At 31.3% G+C, this 17,377-nt stretch overlaps 2 protein-coding genes across 6 annotated transcripts in view; one reads left to right on the top strand and one right to left on the bottom strand.

The window, feature by feature from the left end:
- Positions 1-7,254, top strand: part of LOC118189249 (serine/threonine-protein kinase pelle-like) — a 77,648-nt gene extending 70,394 nt beyond the window's left edge. The window contains exon 16 of one of the 2 annotated variants that reach the window (XM_035359830.2): positions 1,929-2,062. Coding sequence is in view for 1 of the 2 variants with exons in the window: in XM_035359828.2 (XP_035215719.1) it covers positions 1,929-2,172 (244 nt within the window). In the remaining variant the exon portion in view is untranslated. Of the gene's footprint in view, positions 1-1,928 lie in introns of both variants that reach the window. The other variant, XM_035359828.2, reaches the window with a different exon arrangement.
- Positions 1-17,377, bottom strand: part of LOC118189250 (uncharacterized) — a 36,359-nt gene that overhangs the window by 11,881 nt on the left and 7,101 nt on the right. Inside the window, exon 5 of one of the 4 annotated variants that reach the window (XM_085827533.1) lies at positions 4,374-4,543. The exons of 1 other annotated variant lie outside the window; for it this stretch is intronic. In XM_085827533.1, coding sequence (XP_085683659.1) covers positions 4,525-4,543 — 19 coding nt within the window. In that variant the 3' untranslated portion in view covers positions 4,374-4,524. Of the gene's footprint in view, positions 1-4,373; positions 4,544-7,816; positions 8,782-10,454; positions 10,605-17,377 lie in introns of those variants that run through there. 2 more of the 4 variants (XM_085827534.1, XM_085827531.1) reach the window with 2 other exon arrangements.

Here is a 17,377-nt window from a genome sequence, read left to right on the forward strand (position 1 = left end):
TTTAAATGTCAGATTACCAAATGTAGTTTTGAAGTTATTGCATTCCTCATACATATCAGAGAATTCAGGTAGGAAGATTGGGGAATGAGGTATATCAGGTGTTTTCAAATTTGCAACAAAAAATCATCAGCTCTTAGTTCTTTTTTCAAACTTCTGTTTGAATACTGAATAATGAGATTAAAAAGGCTTACCTGATTTGTCTCACAATGTGCTTCCAATTTTTCTTGCAAAGCATCACACTTTTCTCTAATTCATTGTCTTTAGCTTTTTCATAATATGCATTATGCAGTTCATTCAAATCTCAAAACAATGTTTTTAGGAAATCTAGCTTCTGTTGCAGTTCTACCATTACAACATCTTCTTTAGCAGCATCCTAAATGGCTAACATAAATCCGTCTTTCATACTTTCTGTCAACTTTTCTATATGAGTTGACTTTTAAGGTAGCTTTCCACCTATTCAAAGTAGTGAGCACCATTCTTCTCTCTGGCTCGAGAGAGAGCTTTATTATAATATCGAGACATATAATGTGACTAATAGCAAATGACTAAAAATTAGTTTTTTTTATAAGAAATTTAGAATATGTCACTAATGGCATTGTCTACAAAATACTGCTGTGAGCTACAAACAAACAGTAATCGAGCTATAAACAAACAGTAATTAAAACTACTTAAGGAATAATTGAGAAAGACAAGTGACTGCTATATCTTTAGAATTTTAACTGTCATTGCCAATTTTTATTTTTATTTATTTATTTATTTTTTTGAGGTTAACAAGTGTAATGATCTCCAGCAATGCTTCTGTTGCTATAAAGGTTGAAAGTTATTTTTTATATGACTAAATTTTGATGAAGGACATTAGAATGTTTGTTGGCTTGTTGGAAATTTAGAGCACTGCATGAATATGTAGCCAAAAATAAAAGAATTATAGCTAGTATTTAATTTAATATTAAGTTTGTAGGTGTCAGTAAATGCTGTCTTTCCTTCACCAATTAGTGGTTTGATTTAATTATAATTCTGAAATAGATTTTTAATCCAGTAATATGTCTCTTTATTTTTTTAATTAGTTATTATTATTTTTTTTTCATTCTCTGTGGGTCCTAAATTTCACTACAAAGCGCTTTCCTAAGTTCTAAATTTTCATTGTGCCTAAACTTTGGATCCCAGTGCTTTCCCTAAATCATAAAAACTTCTCATCCCTTAATTTTGCAACTCGGTGCTTCCCTGAATTATACCATCCGGTTCCGACATATTCTGCCGCCGCTTCTGGGTTTATAGTGAATAACATGTCAGTTATTCTTAATTAAAATAGCACTAAATGTAATCCTTTGAGTTTCATTAACAAAATCTATTTTTAGCATATGAAAAGAAATTTTTGTTCCTCATCAATATTTCTTAGAGCATTTAAAAATCTATAATCATCGCCAAGCATAATATTAGCATAAAAGGTTGCCATACTCTTGTTATTCAGTTACTAATATAAAAAAAAAGTTTAGACATCACAGCATAAGTTATTACTGAAGCTGTCGTGTATCGTTCAGATTTTAACCTTTCTCCTGGCTCAAAAAGCAGCAACAAAACCAGTTTCAAGATCCTACAGAAAGTTTCTGAAGTTAGCTTAGCATGTTAAATGCTAAGCTTAATTTGTTTGGCATTCCAGGCACACTGCATTGTCATCAAATGGGAGGAAAAAATTATTAATCTTTCAGATTCTGGTCTCAAAGATCTGAAGGACTCAGATATGATTTAGATATTTCTTTTTTGGCTGCTTGTGGAAATCAATAAAATGGTATAGGAAATTAAGTTTTGAATTTTATTGCTGTTGTTGTAAAAGGTTTTTTTTTATATGTCAAGAAATAACAAGCAATGAAATATTTGCTACAACATATTTAAAAAAAAAAAAATAGCAATATATCTTTATATATCTTTAGCTCTGAAATGTCAGATTCTGGAGAAACCTATGATTCATCTGAATATAGCCAAAGTCAAACTGAAGTTGTTGATAATACAGCTTACTCAAAACACAGTGTTTTGGAAGATAAAAGTCCTGCAGATGAAAAAGTTGTTTTGCCTTTGATAACACTGCTTCAGTTGCGTGTATCTGAATCTAACAATACATCAGAGGAACTTATTGCTGAAAAATCCTCATCAAGTATCACCAGTAATATTAATTAAAGTTTACTTATTAAAGAAAATTTAGTATGAACAGAATTTATTTGCTCATTATTCTGAAACTTTAAAAATTATAATGTGTATGACTGTATGTATTGTAAACAGAATTATAAAATAATAGCTTTTCTGCAGAGTTTTCAAATTATGCTCTTCTTAATTGTTTTAATATATAAATAAAACATATTTCATAAATATATGTTTTTTATATTCTTAAATTAGTTTTGTAAATAATTTTGTTGTTGTTATTGATTATTTTGTACCATTAATCATGGAAAACTAAGATTCAGTTTTGCTTCATAATTGCCAGAGGCTAACTTTTTCCCCTAAAAAGAATTTTAAGCAATGCATTCTATAGTTGTTCTAATCCTTTAGAGTAGTGGTCTCAAACTCAAATTTCAAACTGCATGTAGGCTGAATACAGATCTAAAAGCAGCTGATGCCAAATTTTCTATTTTTTCTCCTTCCTTTTTTTTCTGTCTTACTGTTTTAATTTTTTTAATACCAAAATGAAAAGTTTTTTAAATAAAACAATTTTTTCCACTGATATCTAAATTAATTATTCATCAAAACATGTGTAAATAGTATTAATAATGATACAAAGGGAAAAATTCTAATTTTTTTTCCTGTTCGAAATCTGAAGGTTATGATATGTAAGAAATATCTGTTACACTTTGCAATTTGAACATATCGATAGCTAAATATAAAATTTTCAGACTGACATTTATTTCAAATAATTCTAATGTATTGAATTAACCACTAAATAACTCACTTTTATCTTAAACTAAAAACAATTAATTACAAACTTTTCAAATGGAACAAAACTTTAGAATAAATAATGAAGACTTATCTTTCTTTTACATATTAAAATTTTCTCTGACACATATAGAAAAAATATATTTATGTAAATAATTATAAACTTCTTTCTAACTACAACATTTCATTTCATTTTGATCATTACCATTTTTAATGGTAGTGAAAGTAATGCAAAATTAAACTCAAAATCATTAAAATCTGTAACTTGTCTTCAAATTTTTGTCATATTAATACTAATTAATTTATGTGAAATGTATTGGTGGGCTGCATAAAATTGCTTCAGGGGCCACTTGCAGTCTGTAGGCCACCAATTGCAGTCTGAGACCACTGCTTTAGAGAATATTATTTTGCTTCCACTGTGTGAACATGGTTGTAAGTGTGCTGTTGTTACTTAATATATTTCTCCAGTATACTTTTGCTTGTAGTACATTTTAAATTTCACATCTGTGCTTTTCAGATTACTTTTTTCGAACCTAAACAGCAGGTAGGGAAAAACTGTTGGTGCTGTATAAAAAAAAAAAAAAAGTGCCAAAATGTTTCTAACTTAATGATATGTATCAAAGCCAAAAAGATGTATTAAAAATAAAGGGTTAATACAGGAACTGTGATACATGTTTGTCCTGAATTTAGTACATAATTAGGATGAAAATATTGTGCAAGGAAAATAAAATCTGTTTTTGAAAATTTGTGGAATTTACTAAAAAATTTTCCAAATGTGTAATATTTTATTGAAATATAATTGATGTATGTATAAATAATTGGAATTACTAGCTTTGAAAAGAAAATCCCATAGCTTGAAATGTAGGCAAGAATGAATATATTTATAGTCTGTTACAATTAAAATATGCATTTCAAGGCCATAATGACTCGCTCCCACATTTATTATTGTAATGTTTATTGTCATCACTGCAGAGAGGGGATTTTAGCAAACTGAGAGATTTGACTATCTTTCACAGCAAATTTTATCATCATTACAAGGCAAGCCAGTAGGGGTAGGTATACATACTGAAGTAAATGTGCTAGATTATTCAGAACTAATAGAACAGACTTTAAAGAGGGGCAGAACACACTCAAATACTTTTCATTGTTGGATGTAGAGTCATACATTAAATGATTAAATTTTAAATATTGGGGGATACCTTCCCATTCCCCACACACGATATGCAGAGCCTGATAGTGAGTCTGCTTTCTCTTCATTCATATATTGATTTAATATAAATTTCTAATGAAGGTACATAATTTATGGATCTGTAGATATAGCCGTGAATTTTGTGATGTGCCCTGCAGTAAAAATTCATTATATGCCATTGAATTCTGAAGTCTGAAGCTCAAGGGTTCCTCTGAAAAAATGGTGAAAAGGTGATAAAGAAGCAAAGCCATTGTTTACCAGCTATAAGTTACTTGAATGATTTGAGAGAACTGCAAGGTTGCTTTTAAGTCAAGTCATTGAGTATGAAAGGCAATAAAGAGGTGAAACCATTGTTTCTAAGCTCTAAAATCCTAAATGGTTTGAGAGAACTGCAAGGCTGCTGTTAAGGAAAATCATTTAGCATAAAAGTACCTGAAAAACAAAGCTATGCTACAGCCAGTGGTATGTATAAAAATATATGAAGAAAATATAAAATATAAACACAGAAATAAAATGAATACATGAAGAATAATGATGGTGCATTTGAAGATCACATCTTTTATATGTGCTCTTGAAAGTGTCTTGTCTTTTGTTTTGAGAAAGATGGTTTGTGTGAGAAAATAGAAAGCACCATCAAGTACTAAATATGTATATAACCATGTATTCTGTGATGAAAAGCATTTGATATGATGTGTTAAGTTCATTCCATTACTTTTGAATTACCTTGCATGAATGCATGTATATGTAGGCAAATCAGAAACATGACTACTTCTTTGATGGCAGTGGCTAGAGAAAATGTGATTGTGCCCCTGAAAAGTTTGAAGTCTTAAGACTGAAGAACAATACTAATCAGACTCACTCTATTGCTTCAAACTGCTCACTATTGAGAGTGCCTCTAATCCTTTCCGCTGTTGCAGCATTAGTGCTTTCAAGAGTCCCCATCCTGAATGTTTCACTTTAATTTTAAATTAAAAAAATTAAGTAACTTTCGTGAAATTGAAACTGTAATATGCTGCTGAATCTTTGGTGCCGTTTTGGCTGATAAATAAGCTCATGCCCCTGACTCTTATTTAAAATGAAAAAGGTTAAGTTTCAAGTTTAATAAAGCGTTATTCATTTTCCTTTGCATGATTTCTAAATTTCTTACTATTTTGTCTATAATTGATTAATTTTTCAGCAGCATATTGCACGGAATTAATACTGGGATATTTTTGTTTTAAAAAAATTGGATATTTTATATATATGTATATAAACATACATATATAAGGCTATATTATTTTTTATGATTAAGGATTATGTTGATCTATAAAAAGTGGTATTTTAAGGAAGACTGAATTTCACCTTGATGACCTTATGACTGAAATTCACCTGAAAACTGAATTTCACCTTAATGACCATTTTATAACTTAAAAACTACTAATTCTTAAAATTTTGTATCTATGTTGTATGTGATGTATCTAATTCTGTGTTATGACTGAATGATAAATGAAGCCAGCATTTTGAATTTATTATGAATAGCTGGAAAATGAATGTTGTTGTTCAATAATGAAAGGTATCCACGAGTTAATTTGGAAGCTGAAAGTATTTACATAGCATTCTGTAAATAATCTAGATAGCATTGAAAGTTTTAAAACTCATTTTGTTAAATTATTCTGCATTTTCGAATTTTCACGGATGTAAGTACACAATTTTTCAACTTTTCTTGTACTCTTTTAATTCCCAGTTGCAAAGATTTTTACTTTATTTTGTACTTAATTTCCAAAAGGCTTATAACTACTCAAATGAAGGCAGACTCTCATAGTATGTAAGCTAACTAAGAAATCTAATACTTAAGCTGAAATGCCATTCACAATTAACAAATATAGGGTAACGTAAAATATTACACTATGCTGTGTTGTTGAAGGAAGTAATATTGGCTGTGCCAATCCCCGCATTATTCTGTTTATACATTCTTTTGTAATTTTTTTCCGTGTTCTTGCAGAATGCTGAAATTCTCTTTGATATAATTGTTTATTTATTTTATGCATTTTTCTTTATGTAATCATTTCATCATTTGTATCATTGAAGGAATCTTAAAAATACAGCAAAGCAGAGTTTCCTGTCTGCAAAGGAATTCAAATATTGAAACATTTCATACTAAAAATGTTATATTGTATATATTGAAGGATTGCCTGTGTGTCTTCCTCTCTCTGTGTTGACAGTGGTACTATAAAGATATTAATTTAGGAGCAAGTTTTTAATAGCAAAAAATAAATTTTGTATATTAAAAAAAATGTTTGGAATGAGTAAGATGTATAAAAATTCCTTGTGTTACACAAAAATGCCTTTGCCTTTGAGATTGTAAGGAAAAGATCTGAAAAGCAATTAATTAATTTATATGGAGTAGTATTTGCATATTTTTGTCATTCTTTTTATCTATGATAGATAAGGTTTGCCTTTTAAAGTGATTTGATGAATCCAGAATGATTTTGTTTTAAAACTTTATAAAAGTTATTTTCATTTAAAAAATTAGAAATTAAATATGATAATTCCATAATCTAGATTTGAAAACATTGATGTATATTATATATTTATTATAATTAAATTTTATTGTAGTGAATTAATACAAGTGTACTAGTAATTTGTACTACTTGTATTCTTTTATGCTTATCTTCTTTTGTTCTTTTTATGTTAAAGTTATATAAATTTTTATCATTTTTAATATTGATTAAAATTTTGAATATTTAATGTAGCATTCAGTATAGCATTAAAATCCAAACTAATATGAAATAATTTAGTGTGAGAATACCTGTACATTCCAACTTGTGTGTTGTTTTTAATTAAACCTTCCCGTCCTTATTGCAGAAAAGTAGTTAAAAATTGTAATCTTAAGAATTGTGTTATTCCAGATTTTTGTACATATATACATATACTGGTTGCTTATCTGCTGTCTGAAATTATGTTACTAGAAATGCTTTGGATTTTGGAATGTTTGAATATATAATTATATCTTTATGAAACCCAGATCTAGAAGTATAACTCACTTCAGGTGCCATGTATGTCTTATAGACATATTTGGAAGATAATTTTGCATTAAAAGCCATACTAACCGAAAAGCTCAAGTAATATCTTTGGAATATCTTTAAAGATTTAATTCCCCCCCCCCCCATAAAATCAAGCAAATAAGAGATTTGTACTTTCATCATTAAGCATGAATAAGAGTATGTTTCGAATCATACAAAAACTGCCACCAGACACTGATTTAGCATCAGTAATGGATAAGCATCATGTTATGTAATTATTATTATCACTTTGACATTTGACATGTAAGCTGCTGTTAGTTTCTATGAATCTTTTTTTTTTTTTTTTTTTTTTTTTCTGTTTTTTCATCTCATTTGGAAAAAAAAATGGTTAAAATTTAAGACTCACCTACAGCAGAACAGCATGCAGAACAGTGTTTTCAAAATTATGTGATCTTAGCATCAAGAGAAACCCAAGTTATGAGAAAATGGATCAATGCTGGCTATACAATATGAAAAATTGTAACATGCAATTTAAGTTTTTTTATATTATTATGTCTGTAACTTGTATGTTATCTAATTAATTTCTCCTTCAAACACCTGCCAGAATGACTGCCTCAAATGTGGCCCCATCTCCGCAAGTTTTCATGGTCAGCGGAATTTCGTAATCTGGTAAGATGTTTCCATCGGCATTTATATCTGAATGTTTTTTTTTTTTTTTTTTTTTTTTTTTAATCTTACATAATTTGAGTATGTTCAAGTTGATAACCAAATAAAACAACTCTTTTTATAATTAAACTGGAAATTGTTTCTTCCATTCATTTGGCTTTTCTGACATGAATTTAATTTTTTTATACGCTCAATTATCGGGAATTTGGCATTTCCTGAAAAATTGAGCTTTTATTCCAATATTTAAATAGTTTTGTTTAAGAAACACAGTTGTGCACGATGAAGACTCTGAAAGCAGAAGTATCATTATCTCAGAAACCTTAGGGTCACTTTGTGCTCATTTGTTATCATGATTATTCCTGTGTCAGAATTAATGCATTAACAGTAAGCAATGATTTTTCATATTTGTTTTCTGTTTAATTAACAGTAAAAATGTTGCATGTCCTAATACAATGAAGCTGTAACATTTTCAGCTCAATACAAAGTCGAAGATCCAAATTCATCGGGACTTCGATTCCAGATTTGGGTTTTTTTCGCATGTTAGAACATTAATTTAGTAGCATGGCATGTAGAAATTATAAAATTAAAAATAAGGAATAGTGGTTTATGGAAAAATAAAGCATTTATGACCTTGAAGGAATCAAAATTTAAAAGAGCCCCAAAAAAGCCGAGTATTTATTTGTTTGCTTTGTTAAACATTTCTCTCATTGTAAGTTGCTTGTTTTTGTGCTAATACTTTCTCTTTGATTTTATAGAAAGCATAATTTCTTATTCAGTTACAAAGTTCCATTGTTCATGCTCTGTAATTGCCACATCAAGAAATTTCTCAAAATTGCAAATCGAAATTTTTCGTTCTCAACAACCTCTCTGTCACTTCACTCACTATCGGTAGCGATATTTTCTGGATTTAGAACCATATTTCCGATTTCACCATCCGTTAGTTGATTGATTACTGGGGCATCATCATCTCTTTTATTATATCATCTTCATTTATCACCACTTCTAAATAAGAATAATAATACAAAAAATAAGAAAATAAGAAAAAAAAATGTATAAAATGTCATGTGATAAAAGCAAAAAATAATAAAAAATGTTTTGATAAGTTGGTGTTTATGAAGATAAATTAAGAATCAGAACCCTTCGCATGTTTGTCATGAAAAAATATCAAATGCATAAACATTATTTAAAAAAAAATCTTGTAAAAAAGAAAAGTTGCTGGTGGTCCGGATGTTCGGATTTTATTAGCTCTTTCTGGATATTGGATTTCGGACTTAGCACTGTATTTTGTTACTCTTGGGCACTAGCTGACTAGTAGCTTAAGAGGTTGGAATGCCCCCACCCCCATTATGAAGATGAGCAAACTCCTTTATACAGCCTTTCTGTTGTAAAAGATTAGGTATGAAATTTTATTTTTGTTGTGTAATATTCAGCCTTTAAAATTTTTCATACTTCAGAGTATTTCAGATCAGGGGTGGAAACCAGTGTGTATATGTATTGTATGTATGTATATATGTGTGTGTTTATATATTCTATATTTTTTAATTCAGTGTAAGAATTCATTTGAATTAATATGTGTATTAATTTTTGATTAATTAATATTATAATTGATAGCACATTTTCACTTTTTTTATGTTTTTAATTATTTGTTTATGTTAAATATTTGCATTTGAAATTTTACTTTTATTGTTGAGACGTTGTTTGTGTAATTTTATGCATTGTAGTCTAAACCAAGTTAAATCTTTATAGTATATATTTTATTAATGTTGGTTGACTATGAAAGTATCAATTCTGTATTAATATTTTGGTAACATTTTACAAATAGTGTTCCCTTTTTTTTAACAAAAATTTTTCTTAAATTAAGTGTAATATTTTTTTACAATTTTTCTGTTTATAATGGCTTATTTTACTTTGAAAGGTAGAAATTACTGTCATGAAAACTTCACTATTTTTTAATTGAATATTTTTTACTTTGATTTGCATAAATGCAATTGTTGCAGGTATTTTTTCATATTAAAGTATATTTTCCTTTCGATAAAAACAATGAGGCAACATTATTTTCACAGAGATATTTTTTTCATTTCTTCCTATTCAATATTATGAAATCAGTTTCTTAACTTTTTTTAGATCAAAATATATTTGATATAACATTTTGCTAGTCTTACTGAATAGATTGTGTCACAATTTTAAACCATGTGTGAAGCTTTATTTAAGTTGTTTCTTTATGTATTTTATCTGTAGTTAAGGAAAATAAATTTCTAAAAAAAAATTCATAGTTCTGATTTGTTTGCTTGTTTAGAAAAATATGTAACATAGAAAAAATTTCTGTTTGTTTTGTTGCAAGTGGTTACCTTAATTATTATTTGTTATAAAACTATAATTGTGTTTAAACTGCTTCATCTTTCTTTGCCAACTTTTTCAAAATGTAACCTTGTATTGATTCAATATTTGCAGTCAAAATAATTGATTTAATGCTCGATATGGTTTTCCTGTAGTGTGAAAAAAATGTGTATGCTCATGGCGTTTTGCATACTCATCACATAAATAAAATTTAGTTCTTTGGAGCATAAATGCTCATGGTTGTTTTCCATTCCCTGTCTTTCATGGAAATTTCCGTAGTAAAAAGTTGTCCAAAGAGACAAAAATGATATTGGGTAAATAATTATGAAAACTTCCAACACACAAGTCATTTAATTTTTGCAGTATGTGACCTACTGTTATTTTAGAAAAGATAGTCTTTTATTTATTTTTTTGTTATTCTGTTGCGTTCGTTCTTTACTTTTCTTTGTTCATATGACTTTCCCGGTGCCATGCTTAACACATGTAATCTGGAAAAAAGATGGATTTTTAATCAATTAGTATTAGTGGTTTAGCTTTCAACATTTTGTAGACAGCTTTTAATTAATTAAGGTTTGTACATAACTAAACAATCAATATAGGTCAGGAAGAACTTTTTTTTTCCCTTTTTATAACAATGAGCTACTGAATTGTGGTGTATTATTTCTGGTTTAGAAGAATTAGTTACTTGGATATGAGCCAACACATTGCTTTAAATGCTTTGATTAAATCCTCCTGAGGATGGTTATAGTTTAAGCAACATTTAAATTTTATGTTTCACACCAATGTTTGGTCTCCTTCCTTTGAATTTCTTATCCGTTGTTGTGGCATCATATTTAATCTTTACTTGATAAGTCATTTGAGTTCTACCTATTGTTTCTTTAATAAATGTACTGAAAATGCTCCTAGAGCTGTCGTCTGAAGAAAATTCGTGATCTGGGACTATTAATAATTATAATATTTGTTGTTTTCGAGAATGAGTTTTCTGTATGGTAGAAGGAATCGAAATTAAATTTTGATCCTAATCTTGTTTACCTCAAGACACAGATTAAAAATATGATCTGTGATTGTACGATTAAATATATCTTCCGTGCTATGTGGTTGCGAACCAAGAAGAGTTGTCTGAACCTTCTTCATGCTGAGGGCTGTACAAAGTCTTTTAAAAATAGATGATATTAAATTTATACTCTGATTATAGTGAACAAAAGAAGACATCATAAATTAGAATTCACTGACTGTTGAAAAGTTGTAATCAGGAAGGAAGTTAATCTCTGATGCTTAGGTAACTTATGACATGTTATGAAAATGTTTAGGTGTTATAATTTGCTTAACATGGTGTTTAGATATTGTTTAAAGCAATACCTTTGATGTTTGTAACCTCGTCAAAAAATCCTGTGTCCCAAAATGTATATATACCTGTCCCTTTCCGTAATCCATGAACATCGTAGGACTTACAGCATTTCTTCACATCTCTTTTAGCCTTATAGATTCGAATATGGCAGACTTTATGGAGTATCTTCATTAACATCCACCATGCAGAGAGGGAAGTAGGAATCTGAAATCTTGGTAACATTACCTGCCATCAAAAAACCTTTTTTTTTTTTTTTTTTTTTTTTAGAGAGAATCTCATCTGCAATTAAGAATCTTCATTTGGAAATCGCAGGGTTACAAAATGTTGGGTATTCATCAATTTTTTTAAATTATTATTATTTTTAAATTTTGTTTTATAGATCTGTCATTAATGTTTAGGGATCTGTAGTAACTTAGTTGACCACCCATTTGCAAATGGTGTTCTCGAAAAAGTATTAACATTCAGTATTGGTATCGTATTTCTCTTATTGCTAAATCTGCGCAATTCTTCAATTTTCTTTCTTTCTTTCTTTCTTTTTTTTTTTTTTTTTTTTTTTTTGATAACTTGCTGAAAAATCCTTTACAAGAGGTATTTGCATTTCAATTTCTCTAAAATAAGTTACATTTTTTCTTGAATTTTTTTTTAATGTACAGTGTGTGTGTGAAAATTTGCACCTGTTTTGTTGTTAATGACAAAATTATTTCCGACCTGGCCAATTGATTGTTTCTGTGGTCGTAGTTATGTTTATGTGGACAATTATTCCGAGCTATTGTTTATGTCAACGTAGAATGAAATATCATAGTACTGGTGGAAATATCTGAAGAAAGTTGCAGGGGGATCTTAACACAGTCTTTCAAGAAGAGCTCTTTCTTCTTTGCAGTCAAGAAAGCTGATGAGTAGTGGATTCAGTTCCACAAACGAAACACAGTTCATACACACTGACAGTCTGCCTTCATAAAATATTGTATGAAGAGTGGATTCTCAAAGTAAATTTATCAAATACTGCTTTAGCTGAGATATTTTTTAATATTAATCTTGTCGATTTGTATAATGTTTATATGTTGAAAAATAGCAAGTAATTTAAATTCTTCAAAAATTAAATATTAAAGTTTCGCACTCAAAATTTGCGTGATAACAATCAATCAATATGCTCTTATACCGAGCTGTCACTGTTTCCACGCGATGTTGCTGGCTCATTAACAGTTGCTTCAAGGGCGCATGACATGGAAACGTCCGGACTGGGTGAAAGGAAGTCGGAGTTAGGAAGAAGGGGGTGATCGACATCACAGGGCCGATGCCAGACGATGAAAGACTAGAGTGGTCGGAGATTGCAATCCTCACTTAAGATTTCATAGTCGAATACGTTAAAAGACTTGAGATGATGGCAGTCAAGCACTTTGCGGAAAAAATTTGTGTTTGTTCAATGTAAAAGCTATTGCACCGTCTCTAGCTTCAAATCCTTGTGGAGATGTAGAATGTGCGTTAGTAATGATTCTCATATATTTATTTTTCAGTATCTGCATTTTAGTCAGTTCTTTTTCTGAGACTGCCGCCCAGGCAGAGGAGGCGTATGAGAAAATTGGACGAATAATAGCGGTGTAGATTGTCTTTTTCTAAGCAGATCAATTTTAGAAGATTTTCCTATTAAAGTTAGTAATTGCGGTGAGAGTCTTGCTTCTAACTTTTTCCACATGATCTGTCCACGTAAATTTACTATTAATTACAATTCCTAGGTACGTAGCTTTACGAACAACTGGCCTTCCTGCGCCACAGATTTTTAGCTTGTAGTACTTTAGAGGAGTCTTTGATGTTTTTTCCCTTATAATAATTAGTTGCGACTTCTGCGCGTTAATAGCTATGCACCACTTTGCGCACCATTGTTCTAAGGCAGGTATTGCATTTTTAAATTTACTGATAGCGTGGTCGGCATTTAGTGACTTGACAGCTAGCGCCGTGTCGTCGGCATAGCAGCCCAGGAAGGAATTTATATCAGTGCAAATCCTCGGAAAGTCGACGACGTAGAATAAATATAAAATTGATCCTAGAATAGACCCTTGGGCTACTCCAGCATTTAATCTTTTGAATTCAGACTTGTAGTGACGAAACATTTTCTGTTCTTGATGAAAGAATAAATAAGCAGAATAAGGTTGGGGTTTAAATCTAGTGAAATGATCTTGAATATAAGATCATTTCACTAGATTTAAACCGCTTTCAACCGCGTCTCATGCCAGACGCGGTTGAAAGCTTTCGCCACGTCTAGTATGAGTAGGACAACGTTTTCATTGTTGTGAATGCTGCTCCAACGAACTTTGTTAATCTGATAAATTGTTTTATGGTGGAAAGTTTCTTTCGAAATCGAAATTGTTCGGGAGGCAGCTTCTCCATATAGAGCTCGATTCTCCTAAGTATAACGCGTTCAAAAATCTTTTCGAAACCAGAGAGGAGGCTGATGAGTCTGAACCGCTCCGGTTTTGTGACATTTTTTCCGACTTGGGTAATAGTATTACTTTCGCAGTTTTCCATCTGCTGGAAGAATAATTATTTTCTAAGCATGCGTTAAGATGCTTGTTAATCTCACAATTTTCAGTGGAAGTCTTTTGATTGCAACATTTGTCATGTCATCGTTAACCCGAAGCTTTCCTATTTTTCATTCTGAGAATGATTTCTGTAATTTCTCTGGGCGTAGTGTACTCAGTCTTATTTTTAACATTAATACTGCTGATCCAGTCTTTATTGAAATACCTTACGTCGTAGGAAACGGTGAGATCACAGGGGTCTAAGTTAGGAATGAATTGCTTTTCTAAGTGAGTAACCATAACTCCCTTTTCTTTATTAATCTGTGTGCGATATTATTACCGCCGTAGATGGCCTTATTACACTGCTGTTTGCGTTTGAGATTTCTAGCAAATGCCGAGAAGGAATTGTCAGGAATAGGAGATCTTTTCGTTTCATTTTTCTGTTCTGAAGGTACAGCTTTTTATTTCTCTATTTAATTAGTTTATTTATCTGTTTAATTTTCTCTATAATGAAGAGCAGCAACCTATCGGTGTTATGGTCCCACGGGATCGTCCTGATGGCAGATTTGTACGCGCTGAGGATGCTATTAGTCAGTTTGTCTGTTGCATAGTCGATGTTTCTGACGCTTTTCAAGTTTTCATAATCCGGGGGATTCTTGTATTATAGGTCATTATAGGCGTCCCAATTAGTGCATTTCTTGAATTTAGTATCACTACTTTTATTAGTACCCAGAGTAGCAATAAATAATAGGTGCATGATCCGAGGTCATCTCTACATTTACCTCAAGATACATCGGGATTGACGTGGTCGTGAAAATTATGTTCAGTATATCACCTCGCGTGGGGTTGTCAGGAATTTAGGTATATTCGGTGGGAACATAGAAATAAATGAGATGATTGTATTTAAATTCTAGGAGAATTTCACCATTGCTATTAGTCCTCCGACATCCCCATTCCGTGTTTTTGGCGTTGAGATCTCCAGCTAATATGATGTGCTTTTTGTTCGGAAGCAAGTTTGTCAAGATAATTTCATCCAAAGTATTTCGCGGTGGGTTGTACATTGCAATGGAGTAGACGACTCCGTACAATGGGAGCAAAACAGATACAGTTGCAGACTCATGCCCGTTTTTCCGATCCTCTTTGATAAGGCAGGATTGTAGTATGTTCTTCACGTAAATTGCGACCAGGGGAGTAGCTAGAGTTTCCAGCGCCCGGGGACAACTGAAGAATTTGCGCCCCTTTCTGTGTGCCAAGAATGGAAAACATTTAAATAAAAAATTTCGTAGCATCAATTTGGCGCCCTTTGGATGTTGCGCCCGGCGACAGATGTTCCCTCTTGCCCCACCCTAGCTACGCCACTGATTGCGACCCACCACCTCTGTGACTCAACCTGTGTCAGCGATAATTTCTATAGTTTGCGATTTTAATATTGGTGCTTGGACTTGCAAACGTTTCAGTAATAAGTGCGATATCTATATCGTACGCTAGTAGAAAATGATTAAGTTCTTGGATTTTGTCATGCAAACTTTGTGCATTGCAGATCATGATCTGTATTGGAGCCCTGTTAATTGTGATTGGACCCATTATCAGTATTGTTTGATGGGATGATTTCTTGATTAGTTTTATTTAATACTCGTACCTGTTTGCGTGGTAGTCTAAATGAATGGTTAAATCTACTTTGGAGGGATAAAAAAATAAATAATTAAAAAACACAGGAGGGGAGAAGGGAATTTTCAGAAAACTAATGTGATAATGAAACACTTAACAACTGAGTATATGTAACAACTACAACGTTTTTCGCGGCCCATTACAAAAAATTTTTCCCAGTTTTACAAAAGGAAGTAACCACCGCTTAAAAGATTCTTTTTGCTAATTGCTTATGGAATTATTTAACATAAATTATATATGTATATAGGTTAGAAAGTTTTAGGATAGAATATGTTATTGAGAATCAGATAATTTGTACACCTACGTTATTGCTTTTTCAAAGCAGATCTCCATATTGAATTAATTGATATGTATACTGAAATTAATTCCCGATTAATGACGGTAATAATGGGGCGCCCACGGTCCTGGCTTCAGTTTGGCTTCGAAGTAAAATTTAGCCGCAGCCCCTAAACCTTTCTGCAATGAGGGTTTGATATATGTTTGTTTGTCAGAAAATATGAAGATCCTTACAGAATTAGAGGAAGAAAATCATTTTCATACATTTAATTTCACGAGGACAAAATATTGTTCGCGCAGTTCATACATTTTCTTCTTTTCTATTCACCACCAAATTTTCCAAGAAGGACACAGTAAACCTTTGGCAATAATATATATTTTAAAGATTGCAGTTTAAAATTAGAATATTATTCATTTTATGTTTTTTCAGTATCTTTCCCATTGTATAACAATGGGAAGCAAACTGATCTAGATTCCATCTGTTGGGACCCACCAGGCGATAAAGTTGCTGAACCAGGTTCGAATCTCGGCTAACGGGCTCCCTACATGAGCGTTTTCGTGGTTCGTTCTATTTGTTACCTAGATACGAGCCAGTTTATATCAAAAAATCCTTCACGAAAACATGCCTACGTTTGCTATTATCAAATAAACCAGCAAGCCATTTGTTGGAATAGTCTCTTTCAAAAGTAAACTACATGTTAGGGATATATCTGCTGTCTGTTTTGCTTGCATCAAATTCTCCAGTTCTCTTGACGTAATACATAAGAAAGGTTTCATGAGACAAACTTTGTAAAACACTTTCCTTTAGACTTTTGAAATTGTTTCTTGTGCAGCATAAATGCATAAGTATGAACCTGTTTCATTCATAAATCAACGAAGGCATTTATCTATATAAATTGGTAGCTTTAGTGTATTTAGCCGTAATCATAACAATCCAATCAAGAGGTCGTTGTTATTGCATTGCCTTCCTCAGAACCTTGCTTAATGTTTGTTTGTGAGGAGCATGGTGATAGTGATAGTGCATTTTTTGGCGCAACCAAACACATGTCAGATATTTTCAAACGTGTAAACACGTCCAAACACGTAAGTAACTGCCGAATATAAATTTAAAACAACACCGGATTTATAAAATCGAATGGAGAAATAAAATGATGAATTCTGGTATGAACAAATACACAAGATAATGATTTCAGAAGTGAAATAGAAATAAAATTACAAACATGAGACGCATTAAAATACATAGAAATAACTTCAAAACCAAATCGAATTAAATAATAAAGACCCTTCTCTTCCAGGTGCTGAAAATTGCTATTGATCTCTTGCTGAATCATAGAGTGTACAGTGTTCACACCTTTTTCTCACAGGGCGGTTGCCAGTTGCCCTCCAGTTGCGAGTCTCAACCATGCATTATGCGTTTTCTCGTATTTCGATACATTACATAGTATACAGTCTT

Source organism: Stegodyphus dumicola, chromosome 12 (genome assembly GCF_044657685.1).
Source record: "Stegodyphus dumicola isolate Sdum_Otavi_A_Nest chromosome 12, ASM4465768v1".
Classification (NCBI taxonomy): domain Eukaryota; kingdom Metazoa; phylum Arthropoda; class Arachnida; order Araneae; family Eresidae; genus Stegodyphus; species Stegodyphus dumicola.